The 22,653-nt window shown below is 42.9% G+C and overlaps 1 protein-coding gene across 1 annotated transcript in view; it reads left to right on the top strand.

Annotated features, from left to right (window-relative positions):
• The window catches only part of PLEKHD1 (pleckstrin homology and coiled-coil domain containing D1), a 105,756-nt gene that overhangs the window by 23,316 nt on the left and 59,787 nt on the right, over positions 1-22,653 (top strand). The window contains exon 2 of the mRNA XM_029598797.1: positions 21,757-21,850. Coding sequence (XP_029454657.1) covers positions 21,757-21,850 — 94 coding nt within the window. The remainder of the gene's footprint in view (positions 1-21,756; positions 21,851-22,653) is intronic.

Raw genomic sequence — 22,653 nt, 5'->3', positions numbered from 1 at the left:
TGCTACTCTGCCTCCTCGGACTTACCAGGGGTACCCGCTCCTCGGGGGCCTCGCTTTCTCTTTGCTTTTCAGATCGCAGTCTGGAACTGGTACTCGCTCCTTGAGGGACCACGTATTCGGACTTGCTACTGAATACTACTTCTGCCTGGAAGTCATCGCTACCTACTACACCAGTGAGTTACCATCTCTTTCTCAGAGCGTTCCCTGGAACCAGGGACTCGCTCCTCGAGGACCTTATCCTTTCCAACTCCTGGGCTGCTTCTAAGAGACTATTGTGTGAGTGTTACCATCAAGGACCTGCTCCTGATCTCTGCATACCCTGCATACTCACTATATTCAGTTTCTCTACAGCTCAGTTATCCAGGATCGCTGTTCCAGTATCTGAGGGACTACAGCCCAGCCAGGCGTTCCAGCTCACTACTGCCACCTCTGGTGGTTCCATATACTGTCTAATAAAAGAACTAGTGTGTGTCTGCCTCCATACTCTGAGCCTGACCGGTGGTCCCTCTCGGGATCTCCCCCGGGGGCGTGGTCATCTGCCACGGGCCCAAGGATCCACCCACAACTACCTCGTACACTAACAAGTAGCCTGTCCGTAGCTTGTTTGTTCCAGTCCTTGTCTTGTCTGTCCATGCCTTGTTTCTTCCAGCCCTTACCACTGCCTCTCAGACTGTCTTCTGGTTATCTGACCCTGGCCTGGATTCTGATTTTGCCTGCTTTCTGCTTGCCCTGACCTTGGCCTAGTTACTGATGCTGCCTGACCGTGCTCTATAGGACCCTTGCCTAAGTTCTGCCAACCTCAGAACCCAAGGGCTCAACTTATGGGGGGAAGAGGCTGATACAGGTGAAGTCTAGTCCTTGACCGTGACTGCCTGCTGTCGGCAGGGGTCTAGCTGGTTCACTAGCCGGGCAATGCCAATCTTGCCACAGCCCAAAGGACTCGTACTTTGTGACACCAATAGTATTTGCTGATTATGATGACCTGTAGCAAACTCTGTGGCTCAAGTTTACAGTCTTGGCATACCTAAAATATTCCCAGGTCACTTAAAGTATGCTAAGGAAATTTTCAAAAGTAGTTCATGGATAGTAAAGTACACCAGATGAGTGAAATCATTCATGGACGATCATTGTATATGCAGTAACAAGATCAGCACTACAATGGAATTGCAGGTCAGAAATATTCACAGTGGGTTCTAGACATGCAGAGCTGCCTCTGCAGCATCCAACCTCAAACCTGTATGTCTGTAGCCCCTCTTTTCCCCATTTGGAGAAAAAGTTTTAATTGCAGTCCTTGGATACTGCTTCTCTTCTTATTATATACTAAATGTGGCTACATACATTGCATGTTGCTGTCCACATTATTAAGGCCTATAGACATGTTGCTAACCACTTTATCATGGCCTGTAGTTTGCATCTACATTCCAGGAATGATGAACATGGAATGGGCTTTCCTTTTTAAGATCTGCCCAATACTTCCAAATGACCTGCATTTGGGGGCATAGTGTCCATAGTGTACAGTGGTGCACAGGTACCACCAATTTTAAAAAGTGGCGTGCCACGCACAAATGACTTTCCATGGTGTCAATTTCCCCCCCCCCCCCCCACACACACACCAGTAGTTCCTGCCTCCCATTTGCTCTTCCCCTCAGTCCCATTCTTACTTTGCTCTTCCTCTGCCCCAGCCGGCACCTCTAAACTGATTGGACCACAGCTTAAACACCTGCAGTGAAACATCCCGTTTGACCTGCGGAGCTCTGTATCTATGGAGCACTGCATAGTTCCAACATCTGCTGTTCAGCCTCATGCGATTCTAATAGCAGATGTTTGAACCATGCAGGGCTCCGGGACACAGAACTCTGCAGTTCAAATAGAGGATGCTTCACCGCAGGTTGCAGAAGAGAGGAGGTGTCAGTTTTTTAAGCTGCAGCCCAACCAGCTTCGAGGTACTGGTTGAGGCAAAGGGAGAGAAAAGATAGTGCAGGGGAAGAGCAGGGAAGGGAAAGGGTTGAAGAGCAGGAGAAAATTGACACAGAGGGGACAGGGGAAAATAGGAGGTAGAGACTGGTAGGGGGGAAGCAGAAAGAATGGGAAGCAGGGACTGGGGTTAGTGCAGGGGAAGAATGAGACTCGGGGAGAGCAGGTATTGGGGTGAAGAGCAGGGACTCAGGGAGAGCAGAGACAGATTTTGGGGACAGGAGGAACTCTGACATAGAGTTGGGGGGTTGGGCAGGGATTTGTGTGTGGTGGAGAGCAAGGACCTGAGCTGGGACTTGGGGGTGGGGGAGGGAGTAGGGACTCGGCAATTGGCTGGGTAATAGTGTGTGTGGGAGGGTTAGATTGGCTGAGGGGGGAGAGTGCGTGAGGGTGTGAGCTGGGGGTAAAAGAAAGGGGGCTGAAGAGTGGGGAGGGATTGAATGGGGTGTGAATGGCTTGGAGGACTCAGAGCCATAGCCAGGCCATTAGGCACCTATGTCCAACTGAAAAAGTGCGCCCTCATCCTGAACACAACATAAAACACCACGAGCTGGAAGACTCTTTTACACGTAGGTCTCTTTGATTTTTATTTTGACCCAGCTGTTTCCTCTCCCTCCTTTGGGCTTTCTGCTCAGTTGGAGCCTTTATTCAAAAACTGAACTGGAAATCCCAAGAAGCCAGACTCTGCATGCCATGCAACACCAGAAATACATTTCCTCCTATAGTGTGCAAAATAAAAGATATCATGAGCCACAGGACACCAGGAGCAGGTGCAGCAGCTCAGCTCTTGAGACCCCAAAGTTGTACAGGGTGAGAGAGATGGTGCCCCTGCTGGATGGCACCTATGGCACCTATGGCTAAAGCCATATCAGCCATAGGCTAAGCTACGGCGCTGGGAGGATTAGATAGAGGGTGAAAAGTAGCAGAATATGAATAGAGTGCTGTGGGGTTTGTGAGAGGAAAGGGATGGGTCTGTGAAGGGGGTGAGAGGGTGAGAATAGGATTGGGAAGGTGGTGAAAGAAAGGTAATAGGAGGCTAGCTGGGGGGAAATAGACAAAAGAATGGGTTGGAGGCCAGGGAGAGAATGAGTAACAAGGAAGGAGCAGAGACTGGTGAGGGGATGAGAGGCACAAGAAGGCAGATGAGGCTAGGGTGAGTATAGACTATAGAGGGTGATAGAAATGGGGAACTAGGGAATAGGTGAAAGAAAGAGGGGTAATAGTATGCTGGAAAACGAATAAGATAATGGGGGAATAAGGGGAGCTGGAGGGGATGAGAGTGAGAGATGGAAAGCTGAGAGGTGAGAAATGAAAGAGGGAGACTGAGGGCTGGTTGGTTAGAGAGGAGGAAAAGGGGTGAAATTTAACTATGAGTAGGTTAGAAAGGCAAAGAGGAGAGAAAAGATAAAACGGAAGGATCAATGTCTGAGATGGATGTAGGGAAGGAAGGGAAGAAGACAGTTGGAGAGAAGAAATGGAAAGTAGAATGAAGAGGCCCAGGACCAACCTAATTATTTAAAAAATGCAGAGGCAATAAAAGTAGAAAATATTTAATTTTCAGTTTTTAGAGAGTGGAATATGTCAGCTTTGGGAATGTCCATTTCTTATATCTTTGCATTTTGCTCAGTTCAGAAGGAAATGCATTTCTGTTTCTTTTTCTTGGGTGTTATGCTGTACGCAGAGTCAGGCTTGTCAGGATTTTCATTTCAGTTTTTGTCTTCATTTTTCTGTTTTTAATTTATGGTCCCTTACTTTGTATTACATAAGGGTCAGTTTGTGTTCTGCGTATATGACTAAGATGAGGGATACTGCTAGCATGTAGTCTTGTTCTATTTTTCCAATAGGAGTTGTATTGGTGTTCAAGGGCCTATAGTAATATTTGCAGTGCTGCCCTTTCCCAGCTACAATTGCTGCTGTTTGAATCCTGGGAGTAACTAAGTTATGAAATGGCAGGTTTGCTACATAGGTTCTGAATGTCTTTTATGCAAGGTTTTGTGTTACTTCATAAAGTTTCTGGCAATGAAAGGTGTTTATGTGGCTGTTATGAGGTGACACTAGAATAAGAACTTATTTTTTTGTATGGTGATTTAGTGAGGGCCTGTATCCCTTTTGGAGACCTTGGCCAGGGTGGGGGTGGTGGTGCATCTTATCGCTCACCTCAGGCAGCAGATTGCCTTGAGCCACCTCTGACTGCTGGCACCGATTACTGATAAAGTAAAGCTCTGCTCCTGCTCCAGGCTGCCGACACTCTGAACTACCTCTCCCAGCCTGACATCATCACCAAAGGCCAGCTCAATGTCACTTATGTTAGCGCACCAAAGGGACTATTGTGGGCCCAGCCTTTGTTGATGATGTCAGGCTGGGAAGGCAGCTCAGAGGGTCGGTCACATGGCAGCAGGAAATTTTGTGGTGCACCACCAATTTCATCAGTCACCCTCGCCCTTGCCTGGATTGGCATCTGCTCAATCGAGAGGTCTTGTATGGCAAGTCTTATGGCACAGCCATTAGCATAAAATGTTTTGTTTGGCAGGTCTTATGGGTTCAATACTCTGAGCCAGCAAGGCACGTCTTTCATGTAGGAAAGCCAGCCATAGACTCTTGCTCATTAATGGGGCACAGCCCTAACTTGTGTTATTGTGACTGATAGAACAGGAGCGAATATGGGGTTTGAATTGGATAACAACCGAGTCTTCCACGGGGGAGTGATGAGTGTGACATGTACCATTATAATTTTAGAAGGCACATTTTTACCAGTTTAGTGTTGGGACGCTGAACTTTTGTTTAGAAGGTGACACTTGTTTAGAGAGAATTCAGACTTTCTAAAAGTCATGCTATGATGAGGGCACTGATCTGGTGCACTGGTATTGGAGGCGGGCTACTTTCCCATGGACCACCCTGTATAACACACCCAAAAATGTTTCAAGGTCTTTATTGCAATTGTTGATAGAAGCAATCTTTTTGGGTGTAATGATGATGTACCACATCATCTGCACTGCTGATAGAAGCTATCCATATGGTATGTGGTCTAAATATGTTTAATCATTTTTCTTAATAGCAGGTTTTCAATCAGAAACCAAAAATTTGTTAACACATGGTTGTAATATCACTGAGCATCTGTCACTGGGCTGGTTAGATAGATTTTATTTCCTTGAGAAGACTATTGGGTACTACAAAAGTATTTTTAGCACATTACTTCATCCTTATTTACTAACTGCTGATGTACTGTCATATAATAATGCTAAACTGAGCGGTGTCTGAAGGAGCATAAAGAATCAGGAGGACAACAATGGTTATTTGATGTGCATAAGAACATAAGATATGCCATACTGGTTCAGATCAAGGGTCCATCAGACCCAGCATCCCTTTTCCAACAGTGGCCAAACAAAGTCACAAATACCTGGCAAGTACCCAAACATTAAATAGATCTCAAGCTATTATTCCTTACTGATTAATAGCAGTTTATGGATTTTTCCTCTAGGAACTTATCCAAACTTTTTTAAACCAAGTTTCACTAACTACACTAACCACATCCTCTGGCAATTCCAGAGCTTAACTATGTGCTGAATGAAAAAGAATTTTTTAAAATTTGTTTTAAATGAGCTACATGCTAACTTCATGGAGTGCCCCCTAGTCCTTCTATTATCTGAGAGAGTAAATAACCGATTTACATTAACCTGTTCAAGTCCTTTCATGATTTTGTAGACCTCTATCATATCCCCCCTCAGTCGACTCTCTCCAAACTGAACAGCCCTAACTTCTTCATCCTTTCCTCATGGGGCAGCCATTCCATGCCATTTATCATTTTGGTCGCCCTTCTCTGCACTTTTTCCAGTGCAGCCTTATCCTTTTTGAGATGTGGCGACCAGAATTGCACAAGTATTCAAGGTTCGTCTCACCATGGAGCAGAACAGAGGCATTATGACATCCACTGTTTTATTTGCCATTCCCTTCCTAATAATTCCTAACATTCCTTTTGCGTTTTTGACCGCCACAGCACACTGAGCTGACTATTTCAATGTATTATCCACTATGATGCCTAGATCTCTTTCCTGGGTGGTAACTTCTAAGATAGAACCTTACATTGTGTAACTACAGCAAGGGTTATTTTCCCCTATATGCATCATCTTGCACTTGTCCACATTAAATTTAATTTGCCATTTGAAAGCCCAATCTTCCAGTCTCACAAGACCCTCCTGCAATTTATCACAATCTGCTTGAGATTTAACTACTCTGCATAATTTTGTGTCATCTGCAAATTTGATCTTCTCACTTGTCATACCCCTTTGCAGATCATTTATAAATATATTTAAAAATACACTGGCCCAAGTACAAAACCCTGAGGCACTCCACTGTTTACCTTTTTCCACTGTGAAACAGAACTCTTAATCCTACTTTCTGTTTCCTGTCTTTTAACCAGTTTGGAATCCACAAAAGGACATAGCCTCCTATCCCATGACTTTTTAGTTTTTTAGAAGCCTCTCATGAGGGACTTTGTCGAAAGCCTTCTAAAAATCCAAATACACCACATCTACTGGTTCAACTTTGTCCACATGTTTATTCACCCCTTCAAAAAAATGTAGGAGATTTGTGAGGCAAGACTTCCCTTGGGTAAATCTACGCTGGCTGTGTCCCATTAAACCATGTCTATCTAAATGTTTTGTGATTTTATTCTTTATAACAGTTTCCACAATTTTTCCCAGCACTGAAGTTAGGCTCACCAGTCTAGAGTTTTCCAGATCACCCCTGGAGCCCTTTTTAAATATTGGGGTTACGCTGGCCACTTTCCAGTCTTCAGGTACAACGGATGATTATAATGGTAGGTTACAAATTAATTGAAATAGGTCTGAAATTTCATTTTTTAGTTCTTTCAGAACCCTGGGGTTTATACCATCTGGTCTAGGTGATTTACTACTCTTCAGTTTGTCAATCTGGCCTATCACATCTTCCAGGTTCACCGTGATTTGGTTCAGTTCTTCTGAATCATCATCCTTGAAAACCGTCTCCGGAATGGGTATCTCCCCAATATCCTCTTCAGTAAACACTGAAGCAAATAATTTGTTTAATCTCCACAATGGCCTTATATTCCCTAAGTGCCCCTTTAATCCCTCGATCATCTAATGGTCCAACTGATACCCTTGCAGGCTTTCTGCTTCGGATATATTTTTAAAAGTTTTTATTATGAGTTTTTGCCTCTATGGTCAACTTTTCAAATTTTCTGTTTCCCTGTCTTATCAATGTCTTACATTTAACTTGCCAGTGCTTATGCTTTATCCTATTTTTTCTGATGGACCCTTCTTCCAATTTTTAAATGAAGATCTTTTGGCTAAAAAAGTCTTTTCTACTTCACTTTTTAGCCATGCTGGCAATCGTTTAACCTTCCTTCCACTTTTCTTAATGTGTGGAATACATCTGGTCTATGCTTCTAAATGGTATTTTTTAACAATGACCACATCTGTTTCACACTTGTAACCTTTGTAGTTGCACCTTTCAGTTTGTTTTTTTTAACTATTTTTCTCATTTTATCAAAGTTTCCCTTTTGAAAGTTTAGTGTTAGAGGCATGGATTTACTTACTGTCCCCCTTCCAGTCATTAATTCAAATTTGATCATATTATGATCACTATTGCCAAGCAACCCCACCACCGTTAATTCTCTTACCAAATCCTGTGGTCCGCTGAGAATTAGATCTAAAATTGCTCCCTCTTTCATTGGTCCTGAACCAATTGCTCTATAAAACTGTCATTTATTCCATCCAGGAACTTTCTCTCTCTAGCATGTCCTGATGTTTCACTTACCCAGTCAATATTGGGATAATTGAAATCTGTCGTTATTACTACACTACCAATTTAGTTTGCTTCCCTAATTTCTCTTAGCATTTCACTGTCTCATCATTTTGGCCAAGTGGACGATAGTATACTCCTCTCACTTTACTCTTCCCCAAGGGATTTCTACCCATAAAGATTCAATTGTGCATTTATTCTCTTGCAGATCTTTATGTCTGGGACTCTTTGCCATCCCAGACATAAAGCGCCACCAAGTTGCTCCTCTCTATCATTGCAATATAATTTGTACCATCCCATTGGTTATCCTCTTTCCATCATGTCTCTGAGATGACAATTAAGTCTTTGTCATCATTCACTGCTATACACTCTAAATTGCCCATCTTACTTCTTAGACTTCTGGCATTAGCATACAAACATTTTAAAGTGTTTTTTTGTTTGTATTAACATTCTGCTTTTCAGTTGACAGGGATAAATTGGAATCTTTTAGCTCAGGTGAGTCTTTAATTATAGGCACTTGGACTACTTTTCTTCTTCTTATTATTATTGTAGAGTTTTATATACCATCGTTCGATATTGCCATCACAACGGTTTACAATTCCAATATTTTGTTAACATGGTTAGCAATTTTTTCATAGAAAGTACATTCTAATGCTAAATTTTTAAAAGGTAACAGAGTTCTAATTATAGTACAACAATTAGTATGAAATGGTAAGAAATACAGTATTACATTAAATAGTTAAGGTTAGCCAAGTTAGTCTATAGCAAGGTTTCGCTTATGGGTTTAGACATGTAGCATGGGAGTTTGTGATCTTTCAGAGTGGTGTGGGGTAGTTTAGTGGCAGTGTGCATTTTGGTAGGCTTTGGTGAACAGCCATGTTTTCAGTTCTTTTTTGAATTTTTTTGGCTAGGTTGTAGTCTTAGTTCAGTCGGTAATGTATTCCATAGTTGGGGGCTTGCGAGGGAGATAGCGTGTTCATATACTTATGTCAGTTGTGTGGCTCGGTGGGGGGGGGGGGGGGGGGGGGGGGGGGAGGGATTGTCAGGAGTCCTTTGTCGGCAGAGTGGAGGTTTTTTTGTGGTTTGTGTGGTTGAATCGCTTCGCTTAGCCAGTCGTTTCGTTCTTCATGTATGTGTTTATGTACAATGGTTAATATTTTGTAGTCAATTCGGTATTTGATTGGAAGCCAGTGTAGGGGTGTAAGAATTGGGGTTATGTGTTCATGTTTTTTGGTTCCGGTGAGTAGTCTGGCTGTTGAGTTTTGTAGAATTTGGAGGGGACGGATGATGGATAGCGGTAGTCCGAGTAGTAGATAGTTGCAGTAGTCAAGTATGGAGAGAATGAGAAGTTGTAATACTGTTCTGAAGTCCCCTTGGGTTAGGAAGCGTTTTATTCATCTTAGGGTTAGTAGTTTTAGGTATCCTTCTTTTATTTTTGTTAGAACATAAGAACATAAGAAATTGCCATGCTGGGTCAGACCAAGGGTCCATCAAGCCCAGCATCCTGTTTCCAACAGAGGCCAAAACCAGGCCACAAGAACCTGGCAATGAGAGTTCACTGTCTATGATTACTCCAAGATTGCGTGCATGTGAGATCGGGGAGATTGCAGTTATTTGATTCTCTATAATTAGGGGTGGTGGGGGTGTTGGTTTGGTTTTTCTGTCAAGAACTATTATGTCTGTTTTTTCGATGTTTATTATGAGTTTCAATTTGGTTAACAATTGTTTGATTGTCGTGAGATAGGTCGCTGTTTTCTTGTATGTTTCATCCAGGGAGATTTGAAATGGGATGAGTATTTGAATGTCATCTGCATACAGAAAGTGTGTTATGTTAAGGCTGGCTAGGAGCTGGCAGATTGGGAGTAGATAGATGTTGAAGAGTGTTGCGGAAAGGGCAGAGCCTTGGGGGACTCCTGTGTTTAGTTGTATTTTTTCAGAGAGGTCGTTGTTGGTTGTAACTTGGTAGGTTCTGTTGGATAAGTAGGATGAGAACCAGAGTAGGGTTTTGTCAGTTAACCCTATTTCAGTTAGGTGTTCAATGAGAATTGCATGGTTTACCATGTCAAAAGCAGCAGACAAGTCTAATAGGATTAGTAGGTAGCTTTGGCCATTATCGAAGCCTCTGAGAATGGTGTCATTTAGGATGAGAAGTAGGGTTTCATATAGTAAGTTGTTGATTTCAAGGTGGTCTGTTGGTTGGGTGTGCATGACTTTTTCAATGATTTTGGTGATGAATGGTAGGTTTGAGATAGGTCGGTAGTTTTGTAAGTTGTCTGGATCCAGGTTATTCTTTTTTAGGATGGGTTTAATTATGGCAGACTTTAGGCAGTCTGGGTAGTGTCCTTCTGTGAGTGATAGGTTTATGATGTTAGTTATGTCTTCTGTTATGGTGTTTTCTATGGCTTTGATCATATGTATGGGCATGCTGTCCAGAGGGTGTTTTGCTGGGTTCTTTTTTTTTTTATGATTGTTTTGATTTCAAGTGTGGAGGCTGGATTGAAGTTTGACCAGTTTGGGCATTCTTTGATTTGCATCTTGATGCTCTGAATGTTGTCAGTGAGGTTGTTTTTTATTAGGTTCTTTATTTTGTCTTTGAAGAATACTGCAAATTCATTGCTTTTGTTTTTGGTTGTTGTTAGTTTGTGCTTGTTGGGTGCTTTGGTAAGGTTTTGTACAATGGTGAATAACATTCTGGGGTTGTGTTGGAATTTATTGATTTTGTTCTTGAAGAATTCTTTTTTTGTGTTATTTATGAGGTTCTTGTAGTAAGATAGGTAGTTACGGTAGGCAGTTAGAGATGAGTCTGATTTATTTTTATGCCATGTCTTTTCTTTCTTTCTGAGCTCTCATTTGGCGTATCTGATGTTGACATTGTACCATTGGTTCTGATGTGAAACGTTTGTTTAGTTTTTGTGATGGTGGGGTTAACAGTGTCTGCTACATGGTTGGTGATCATGAGCCATGAGGTTGTGGCTTTTTCGGTGGTAGATAGGTCTAGTTTTGATAGTTTGGTTTGGAGTTTTTCTTGGAGGGTTTCGATGTTGAAAGATGGGCGGTGTGTGATTGTTATCGGCATCTTGATTGGTGTTGTAAGACTTGAGTTGCAGGTCATGTAGGAGTGGATGAGTGAGTGATCTGACCATGGTACCTTGGTTGTATGTGTGTTGTAGTTTAGCCAGTTATCTGTGTTAATGAAAATGAGATCCAGAGTGTGTTCAGCTTTGTGGATTGAGCCGGAGATGATTTGTTTTAGTCCTAGTGTGGAAAGTACGTTGCTGATTGTCTCACAGGTGGGAGAGTGGGGGAGTGTGTCCATATGAATGTTGAAATCGCCTAAGATGATGATAGGTTTATTTACTGAGGTGTTGGTCATTATGAATTCAATTAGTGGGGAGCAGTTGTGGTCAAGTGATCAGGGGGGGCAGTAGATTAGACAGATTTGTAGTTTTGCTGAGTCAAATATTGCGACTTCGTAGGGTGGGCATATTTTTGTAGGGAGGAGTTTCAGTTGTAGGGTTTTGTTTTTTTTTTTTTAGCAATTAGCATTAGTCCTCCTCCTTTCTTTTTGGGTCTAGGTATTGAGAACGTTTTATATGATGTGTTCTCGATTTGGTTAATTAATACAGTGTCGGAACCTCTCTGTTGAGATGCCCTAACTCTAATGCTTCTTTAGTATCCTTTGAAGATACCTCCCTCTGAACCATGTGCTGCTGAGTGACTATTGGCTTTCCCCTTTGGTTTAGTTTAAAAGCTTCTCTATCTCCTTTTAAAAGGTTAGCGCCAGCAGCCTTGTTCTACCCTAGTTAAGGTAGAGCCCATCTCTTTGGAAAAGACTCCCCTTTCCCCAAAAGGTTCCCCAGTTCCTTACAAAACTGAATCCCTCTTCCTTGCACCATCATCTCATCCATGCATTGAGACTCTGGAGCTCTGCCTGCCTCTGGGGACCTGCGCATGGAACAGGGAGCTTTTTAGACAATGCTACCCTAGAGGTTCTGGATTTCAACATTCTACCTAAGAGCCTAAATTTGGTTTCCAAAACTTCTCTCCCACATTTTCCTATGTCATTGGTGCCCACATGTACCACGACAGCCGTTTCTTCCCCAGCACTGTCTAAAATCCTATTTAGGTGAGCAAATCTTGGGATTTTAATAACATCATAAAGATTCTGTGATTAGTCTGTCATTTAACCTTCTGATCCTCCTTGATCTTTCGGCTGCCTTTGATACGGTCAACCACTCAATTATGCTGGACCGACTCAAAGATATTGGTATTGCTGGTTCTGCCCTTGACTGGTTCCGTTCTTTCCTTAGCAATAGATCATTCAAAGTTAAAATCAACAATAAACAATCACATCCAATTAGATCCAACTTGGGTGTCCCACAGGGCTCCGCCCTTTCACCAACTCTTTTCAACATTTATCTACTTCCCCTCTGTTTCCTCCTTACCAAGTTGAAAATCAAGCATTACATCTATGCGGATGATATCCAAATTCTCATTCCAATTAGGGAATCATTACAAAAATCTCTTATGTTTTGGGATAATTGCTTTAAGGAAATCAGTTCACTCCTTTTCCAGCTTAACTTAGTTATCAACTCAGACAAAACTGAATTCATAATCATATCTCAAGATGAAAACCTCATTTCCAGCGAGACAATTTTTCACCAAGATGCTCAATCTCAAATTGACAACCAAGCCCTTCCTAACTTCCCCTCAACAAAACTAGATAACATCAAAAAGACCTCTCATGTAAGAGATCTAGGCACCCTCCTGGACAACCAGTTGAACTTCAAAAGGTTTGTCAACAATACAACAAAGGAGGGCTTCTTCAAACTTCAGGTCCTTAAGAAGCTTAAACCTCTCCTGCTCTTTTATGATTTCCGTTTGGTTCTACAAGCAATCATACTCACAAAAATCGATTACTGTAACTCATTATTACTTGGACTCCCGGCTATCACCACTAAGCCGCTTCAGATGTTACAGAATTCAGCCGCCAGGATTCTAACCAGTTCAAAAAAGAGGGACCATATCACTCCCATTCTCTACAACCTTCACTGGCTCCCTATCAAATATAGAATCCGTTACAAAGTTTTGACCATCATGCACAAATCTGAACACAATCTTGCCCCAATCGATTTAACTCATCAAGTTCGCCCTAATAATCCCACCAGGCCAATGAGAAGAGCTTATCAAGGCACTCTCTTCGTCCCTCAAGCAAAAACATCACGAAAGATCAGAGCCTTCTCTACCTCAGGACCCACTGAATGGAACAATCTCCCACCGGACCTTAGACAAGATCCTTGCCCAATATCCTTTAAGAAAAAATTAAAAACATGGTTATTCAACCTTGCATTTCCAGATTCTGCATTTAACTAATCACTTATTTCTCTTGGAATGCTTTAGGACATTTATTACTATGCATTGTAATTATTTTTCTCTCTGTTCAGTTAAATTTTAAAGTTTAACTATGTTTGCCATGTTTACCATTTGTTCTTAGTTCTATGTATCGCCGTTCAGGCAGTTTCTTGTTCCTTGTAAACCGGTTTGATTTGTATTTAATGCAGGAAGATCGGTATATAAAAACCAAAAATAAATAAATAAATAAATAAATAAATTCCAAACCCTCAAAGCAAAATGTGATCTTTTACTGCACATTAAAATTTCTCAGTTATTTTCTTGTAGAAAGAATATCACTTGATTTTTGGGAGCTTTTTTTGTTTTTGCAACTGATTTGTCACTTGTAGATGTTTTTATTCTTAATCAGGAAAAGGCTGATTGGTTTAGAAAAGTTGCCTGGAATGTTGACTTTTAGCTGTCATAGGGGGTCATTTATTTACTTCTATATTACTAAAGGTTTTTGCCTATTTTGTGTCTATGGAAAAAATGCTTAGTAAATAGGGCCTCATTTTCCAAGGAGTTACCGCGCGCAATAAATTCGTGAATGCAAATTGGTATTCAGGGGGCAGAGTTTATGTAAAGTGAGAAACAGTTGCAGTGTTAGCATGGCTAATAACTACAACCCTTTCATGTGAGAGAGAGAGAGAGAGAGAGAGAGAGAGAGAGAGAGAGAGAGAGAGAGAGAGAGAGAGAGAGAGACTGAGACTTGCTATAATGTCTATGCCCTAGACAGGTATTTGTATCCCTATGAGAGGCCCACCTAGTAACTCGAGGTGGGGATTAGGTAAGAATGTAGGGGGTTGGGGCCACTTTCACATTCAACGTGAGATGTACGAACAGAACAGTGCTCTCTTGTGAAGATTTGAAGGCCTTCGGAGTGAGGAAGCTCACTCCAAGATGAGATTTGGGCAACGTTCTCTCCACCTAGCTTGATGGACACTCTACCTGGGCAACAACAAGCTAGGTGGAGAGAACGTTGCCCAAATCTCTTCTTGGAGTGAGTTTCCTCACTCCTACGGCCAGCAAATCTTCACTAGAGACCACTGTTCTTTCCGTAGGTCTCATGTTGAATGTGAAAGTGGCCCACAACCCCCTACGCTCATACCTAATCCCCACCTCGAGTTACTAGGTGGCCCTCCCATAGGGATACAAATACCTGTCTAGGGCATAGGCAGTATAGGAAGGTTCTTGTTCTCTCTCTCTCTCTCTCTCTCTCTCTCTCTCTCTCTCTCTCTCTCCCCCCTCCAAACACACCTGCAGGATATGGACCGCAATACTCCCTGGCTGGACACCCCCCCTCATGCATTACCACTGCAATATTGGAAAATGAGGCCCATAGTCTGTGGTTCACCAGCTCCTGTCACATTGCTGCATTCAGTCTTTACTCTGCATTTGATTTATAAAAAGTTTATGAGCCTGTAGTGATAACAAACAGTACATAAAAGGTGGATGAGCTAGGGAAATGTTTATAGTCTGGTGGATTGCTACATAGCAGCTTTGAATACTGAGAGTTTAGAAAGACTTACATAGGCAGTGCTTATTGACATAAGCCTGAATTTTAAAACCACTGCATGCGTAAAATCTGAGTGTTACGCACGTGGCCGGGCCCTGCATTTTTGAAAGGGCCCGGCCACATGTGTAACCCCTGATATGCGCAGAAATGCCGGGCCAAAGAAAAGGGGCGGGCTTTGGGTAGGGCAAGGGCAGGACGGGGCGGAGACCGGCCAGGACAGCGGCCATTAGGCTCTGTCCTAGGGAAGCATGCACCGGCATCCAGCCAGCGTGCACCAATTTACGTCTGCTCCTTAGAACAAGTAAATATGAAAACAAAAAAGTTTAGACAAGTTAGGGTAGATTTAGGGGTTGGGGAGGAGAGGGGAAAAGGGAGGCACCGTAGGAAGGGGTGAAGGAAAGTTTCCTCTCTGTCCGCTCCTTAATTGGAGCGAACTAGGAGGAAAGTGGGTAAAGGCCCAATTGCGTCACCGCGCATAGTTTATAAAATTCCCCTCCCCCCCCCCCCCCCCGCATGCGCAATCCCGACCCGCCCGCACATGCTTGCGTGGATTTTAAAATCCAACATGCATGTGTGCGCAGGAACCATATTTTATAAAATACACGTGTCGACGTGCGCATGTTATAAAATAGCCACGTCCATGTGCGCGCACCAGGGAACCACGTCCATGTGCGCGCACCAGGGAACCACGCACACATAGACGCTCTCTTGCACATTTTAAAATCGACCCCTTAGATTGTATTGTATTGAAGCTCTGAATTGGTCAATTAGGGAAGGCTTCATTACTTTATTTACTCATGATAAAGCCACAAGAGTGCTTTAAAAAGGGCAAAAAGGGATGACCATGCCATAGCAGAGAAACAAATCAAGAGGGAATATCAAATAATATCAAAATATTCTTATATACATTCAAATATTTAATACACTTTTTAATCCTTATATAAAAAAAAACAAGAAATGTGTCGCAATCACAAAATATAGAACAGGTATAGAAAAATGGTAAAGTGCTTTCAATTCAAAATATCACACTAAAACATAATATCACACATACATACACTCATACAATATTTCATCAACCCCCCGCCCCCCACACACACACGCACACACATTCATTGTGATGACATAGGCCTAAATTAAAACCATCATAAATCAGTGAAAACAATCAAGATGAAAAGAACAGGAAAAGAGGTGTCTTCTATATATTTATATCAAAGCATCATCTGTTGTTCCTCAATCTATTCCACACCAAAAATGTCCCCCAATATCCCTCGATCTGTTCCACACCAAAAGCGTCCTGACAAGGTCCCTTGTTTCACCCAATCTGGGCTTCTTCAGGGGAAGACACCTCCATGCAATCGCGCTAAATAATACAACATACCATAATTAACCCCTACCGAAAGCTGGGTCAATATAAGGTATAGCCTCTAATTCATTATGGACCGCTCTCGGGCCATCGGCGCCATTTTGACTGCCACTAATATAAATGGCGCCGATGGCCCGATAAAAAAAAACCCCACCTGACCCTTTAAAATGACCCCCCCCCCCTCCCGACACCCCCCAAAACCTTTTAAAATTACCTGGTTGTCCAGCGGGGATGCAGGGAGCGATCTCCTGCTCTCGGGCCATCGGCTGCCACTAATAAAAATGGCGCCGATGGCCCTTTGCCCTTACCATGTGACAGGGTATCCGTGCCATTGGCCGGCCCTTGTCACATGGTAGGAGCACTGGATGGCCGGCGCTGGACCCCCAGGGACTTTTGGCCAGCTTGGGGGGGCCTCCTGATCCCCACAAGACTTGCCAAAAGTACAGCGGGAGTCCGGGAGCGACTTCCTGCACTCGGGCCGTATTGCCAGTATTCAAAATGGCGCCCACGCTACCTTTGCCCTCACTATGTCACAGGGGCCGACGGCCGGCCCCTGTGACATAGTGAGGGCAAAGGCTAGCGGCTGCCAGTACTGAAAATGGCGCCGGCCCCTATGTCGGCCCCTATGTCGGTCCCTATGACATAGTGAGGGCAAAGGTAGCGCCGGCGCCATTTTGAATACTGTCAATACGGCCCGAGTGCAGGAGGTTGCTCCCGGACCCCCGCTGGACTTTTGGCAAGTCTTGTGGGGGTCAGGAGGCCCCCCAAGCTGGCCAAAAGTCCCTGGGGGTCCGGGAGAGATCTCCTGCACTCAGGCCGTATTGCCAGTATTCAAAATGGTGCTGGCGCTACCTTTGCCCTGTCACATGGTAAGGGCAAAGGGCCATCGGCGCTCCTGCTGGACCACCAGGTAATTTTAAAACCTTTTTGGGGGGTTCGGGAAGGTGGAGGAGGGTTTTTGATTATCGGATCGGGCGCAGCTGATAATCAAAACTCAAATCGGGCTGGGCGATAAAAATTTTAAGATTTGGATCGGAACCGGAACCGATCAGATTCCGGTTCCAATTCACATCTCTAACAGGCACCGAGGCAGGGACAGCAGTCCCTCGAGGAGCGAGTACCTGTTCCCTGTAAGGCACCTGAAATAAAGCAGAGGGCCCCCAAGGATCGAGTACCCAGGTTAGCATATACCTTGAAGGGCAGAGGGAGAGAGAGAGAGATTCCTGCGGCAGCACGGAAGTGGCAGAGTAGCGTAGACAAGAACGGATTTGAGTCCTTGCTAACTTGCGGGCTGATTCAGTAAAGTCCGCGGGAGAGCGGGCAAATGCCCGCTCTCCCGGTGCACGCACAGGCCACTCACCTATGTGCGCGATTCAGTATTTAAATGAGGCCCGGCGGTAGAAACGGGCAAAAGGAGGCGCTAGGGACACTAGCGCGTCCCTAGCGCCTCCTTTTGGCCCAGAGCGGCTGCTGTTAGCGGGTTTGACAGCCGATGCTCAATTTTGCCAGCGTCGGTTCTCAAGCCCGCTGACAGCCACGGGCTCAGAAACCGGACGCCGGCAAAATTGAGCATCCGGTTTTTGACCCGACAGCCGCCGGCCGACTTCAAAATTTTTTTTTCTTTTTTTTTTTACTTTTTTTACCCTTTGGGACCTCCGACTTAATATCGCCATGATATTAAGTCGGAGGGTGCACGAAAAAATTAGCGCCTACATTTGGGTAGGCGCTAATTTCTGAAAGTAAAATGTGTGGCTTACTTAGTGAATCGCACGCGAATACCTAATAGGGCCATCAACATGCATTTGCATGTTGAGGGCGCTATTAGGTTCGGCGGGTTGGACGCGCGTTTTCCGCCCCTTACTGAATAAGGGGTAAGGGAAAACGCGCGTCCAATGGCAGGTTCTGTACTGTACTGTATCGGCCCGTCGGGGAGCTAGCAAATGAGTGAAGGTAATATAGCCGGATGTCTTGACGTCAGCATGAGAGAACGCTCTCGAGGTTCACGCCAAGGGTGGTACAAAGACTTGGGTTGCGCGCGCACCCTAGTAGGTACCTGGGAGGAGCAATGGCGGGAGGCTGCACCATAGCCGTTCTGGGGACGCCAGAGAGGTCGGCTTGTAAACGCAGCGGGAGGAGCCGTGAATAAGGTGAGGCAAACGGGGCGAAGCCGTCGAGGACCGACAGACGCAACATTATTATCTAACAACACAATTCCATCACCTTTATTTGCTGCTCTAACAACCACTGAATAATCTTCCCTCAACTGACATTTGGCTAATTATTCCTCTTTAATAAGATTATATTTAAATGTTCCTGCAGTGATTCCAACTGAGTCAAATCTTGTAACACAACCAATGGATTCGGGTGTTCCATCGGCATCCACCCCGATGATCTAAATAGAGTTGTTAATTCTTGGTTAATCTCCTGTACCCTGAAATAATCCAACAACCTAATACATCCACAAGTTAAAAAAGCATTATATTTAGTCATGAGAATAAATGATAAAACTTTATTAAGCATAGACAACATATCTGCAGATACATTATTAGATGATTAATTAAATACAATAACTTATTGCACCCTCTCTTCATATACAGTGGAATGGGGTAACATTATTTGACCCATCTGCAAAAACTGTATGGTTCTGGAAATAAAGATATCCATGCCAGAAATTACATTTAAAGATGGCAATTCAGAAGAACTGAAACAAATCAGTGAAGATATAAAAGGGCAAACTGACAACCTAAAATAGCAAATCACCTGGACTAAATGATTTATATTCCAAAGTGCTGAAAGAAATGAAAAATGAAATTGCAGGCTTACTAATAGTAATTTGTAAACTATCATTAAAATCAGCTACAGTGCCTGTAGATTGGTAGATGGCCAACGGAACACCAATTTTTAAAAAGTGTTCCAGGGTGATCCAGGAAACAGACCAATGATCCAGGAAACAGAACAAAATGATTGAAACTATTATAAACCACAAAATTACTAAACATTTAGGGGTACATTTTAGAACACAGCGCACGTACTTTTCTTCGCGCACCAGGCACGAACAAAAGTACGCCGATTTTATAAGATATGCGCGTAGCCGCGATTATCTTATAAAATCCGGGGTCGGCGTGTGCAAGGGGGTGCACATTTGTGCAACTTGCGCGCGCCGAGCCCTGCGCGCTGCCTGTTCCCTCCGAGGCCGCTCTGAAATCGGAGGGAACAGGCTGCCAGCATACGCAATCCTCCGACAGCGGAAAATGGGCCCTGTGCCAGAGGCCTCTGGGCCCCGCTCCCGCCCCACCCCTGGACCGCCCCTTTAGTAAAGCCCTGGGACTTAGACGCGTCCCGGGGCTTTACGCGCATCGCCGGGCCTTTATAAAATAGGCCCGCCGCGCATAACCCCCCCCTCCCCCCTACGAGTGTAAATTCTCTGAAAATCCAACCCATAGTGTATCTGGATTTTCAGAAAGTGTTTGACAAAGTCCCTCATGAGAGACTCCTTTAGAAATTAAAAAGTTATGGGATAGGAGGCAATGTTCTATTGTAGATTGAGAACTGTTTAAAAGACAGAAAACAGAGTAGGATTAAATGGTCAATTTTCTCAATGGAGAAACGTGAATAATGGTGTGCCCCAGAAATCTGTCCTAGCACTACTGCTTTTCTACCTAATATAAAAATGACCTAGAAATGGGAACAAGTGAGATGATCATATTTACTGATGATTCAAAATTATTCAGTTATTAAATCACAAGAGGATTGTGAGAAATTGCAAGAGGACCTTGTGCGACTGGGAGACTGTGCATCCAAACAGCAGATGACATTTATTGTGAGCAAGTGCAAAGTGACGCACTTGGGAAAATCAATCCAAATTATAGCTACACAATGCAAAGTTCCATATTGGGAGTCACCACTCAGGAAAAGGTTCTAAGCATCATAGGAGTCCATTTTCAGCCACTGTGTGGCTTGGCTATTTAGCCAGATAACTTTATCCGGCTAATTAGTTGGGTATAGTCAGGTCTGTGGCTCAACCAGAATTAGCTGGATAACTTATCCGACTAACTCCTCTTCTCCCTGAAATGCCCCCTACTTAACTGGCTAAATTCTAGCTGGATAACTTCTTCCATACAGTCTACATCAATGATCATCTATAACAACAATCCATCTACAATCAATTCAACCATTCAAACCCAAACAAGAAAAAAAACAGTAACTACAACTGGCATCAACCTTAAGTATTACAATTTCAGAAATTTAAATTTAATATTAAGCCCTCCTTTAAGATGAATTAATACTATTATTGTTACTTTCCTTTTTACGTCTTTCCCTTCTCCCCCTCTTTCACCCCACCATCTTCCTCTACCCATCATTTCACTATTGTTATTGTTTTCTTCTTTTGCAGCTATGTATAATTTATCTGATTTTGTTTGATTCTGTAAACCATTGTGATGGCTAAACCGAATGACGGTATATAAAAACAAATGAACAAATAAATAAATAAATAAATAAATAAATAAATAAATAAATATGCTGGTTGTGCCATTTAGACAGATAACCCCCCCCCCCCTCTTTCCTTTCATTTCCCACTCATACGTTCTTGTGTTTAGAGCACGCGTTTGTATCTACCTTCCTCGTTTTTTCGTTTCTATATTCATTTTCGTTATTTGACTTAAGATATTTTAGTTATTTCCTGTTACAACCTGTTCCATGACCTGCTATATGCATATACTTTCGTTTCACAACTTGTTCTATGTATAATTGTTTTGTTTCAATGTAAACCGGGGTGAAGACTTGTGCTAAACCTCGGTATATAAAAGCTACAAATAAATAAATAAACTTAAGTTATACATCTAAATAGCTTTTGAATATCGACCTCATAATGTTGAAATCTATTGCTCAGTGTCCAGTGGCGGTTTAGAAAGCAAATAGAATGCTAGGAATTATTAGGAAAGGAATGGAGAATAAAATAGAAAATGCCATAATGCCGCTGTATCACTCCATGGTGTGACTGCACTTTTACTGTGTGCAATTCTGCTCCCACATCTCAAAAAAATATAGCACGATTAGAAAAGGTACAGACAAGGGTGACTAAACTGATAAAGGGAATGGAATAACTCCCTATGAGGAAAGGCTAAAGAAGTTAGGGCTCTTCAGCCTGGAGAAGAGATGGCTGAGGTAGAGATATGATAGAGGTCTATAAAATAATGAGGGGAATGGAACAGGTAAACATGAATCGGTTGTTTACTCTTTCGAAAAGTACAAAATCCAAGAGGGTCTCTCAATGATGTTACTAGGTAATACATTTAAAACAAATAGAAGAAAATATTTTTTTACTCAAAGTGTAATTAAGCTCTGGAATTCATTTCTGGTGTATGTGGTTAAAGCTGATAGTTTAGTTGGGTTTAAAAAAGGTTTGCATAAGTTCCTGGAAGAAAAGTCCATAAACCATTATTAAGGTGGATAAGAAGCATGGAATCTATAGACCCTTTGGGATCTTGCCCTGCATTGGCTTCTTTTGGAAACAGGAAAAACAGGAAAAAAATGTTTTGGTAGCTTGCCTGCGATATAGTACAGCATGGATAAATTTACTTGATTGAGACAGACACAAATCCATTTTACCTACACTTGAGTTATTATTTCATTCTAGAAGTGAATGGTATATTTTAATACTGAAACTTCAGTCTGTCTCTTTATTGAATTTAATAATGACAGTGTTCAATATCTTATTTCCTCTTCTTTCTAGGTTCTTTATTATAAAAGACAGTTTTTTGCTTTACTATGCGGAAAATGAAAAAAGAAATTTTGAAAGCAATAAATACTTCAACATCCATCCCAAGGTAAGAGAGCTCAATTGCCAGTGACTTCTTGTTCTGTATACTCTGCCACTTTTCTTTATGCACCTGGAGAGAGAGAGAACAGTAAGGTTACTTTAGCCTTCTAAATCAGACAGAAGAATATATAATAGAATTTCTGAATGGACTATGGAAGATAATTTGCTCCATGCCCTACAGCATAAGGAGCCAAGAAGAGTATTCCTGTATAATCAAAGGTGGTGCTAGCAGGGAATAATTTGGGACCTCCCCAACACATACCTACCCCAGCCAGTCAGGGCCGGTGCTTGCATTTTTGCTGCCCTGTGCAAACAGTTACTGCCAGGCTGCCATTCATACACACACACACACACACAATCCAGGCTACCATTCACACACACACACAAAACCAAGGAAGCCATTCACGCACACACACAAACTCCAGGCTGAAAAACTCACTCACACATACAAACCAGGCTGCCATTCACAGCACACACACAAGCCAGGCTACAATTCACACATATACACATACACACACACACACAAAATCCAGGCTGCCATTCACACACACACACACAAAACCAAGGAAGCCATTCACGCACACACACAAACTCCAGGCTGAAAAACTCACTCACACATACAAACCAGGCTGCCATTCACAGCACACATACAAGCCAGGCTACAATTCACACATATACACACACACACACACACACACAAAATCCAGGCTGCCATTCACACACACACACAAAATCCAGGCTGACATATACACACTCACACATACAAGCCAGGTTGCAATTTGTTACATTCTGTGTGTTTAGAACTAGTTA

This window comes from Rhinatrema bivittatum, chromosome 4 (assembly GCF_901001135.1).
Source record: "Rhinatrema bivittatum chromosome 4, aRhiBiv1.1, whole genome shotgun sequence".
NCBI classification, from domain to species: Eukaryota; Metazoa; Chordata; class Amphibia; order Gymnophiona; family Rhinatrematidae; genus Rhinatrema; species Rhinatrema bivittatum.
This window is presented reverse-complemented; position numbering and strand designations above follow the sequence as displayed.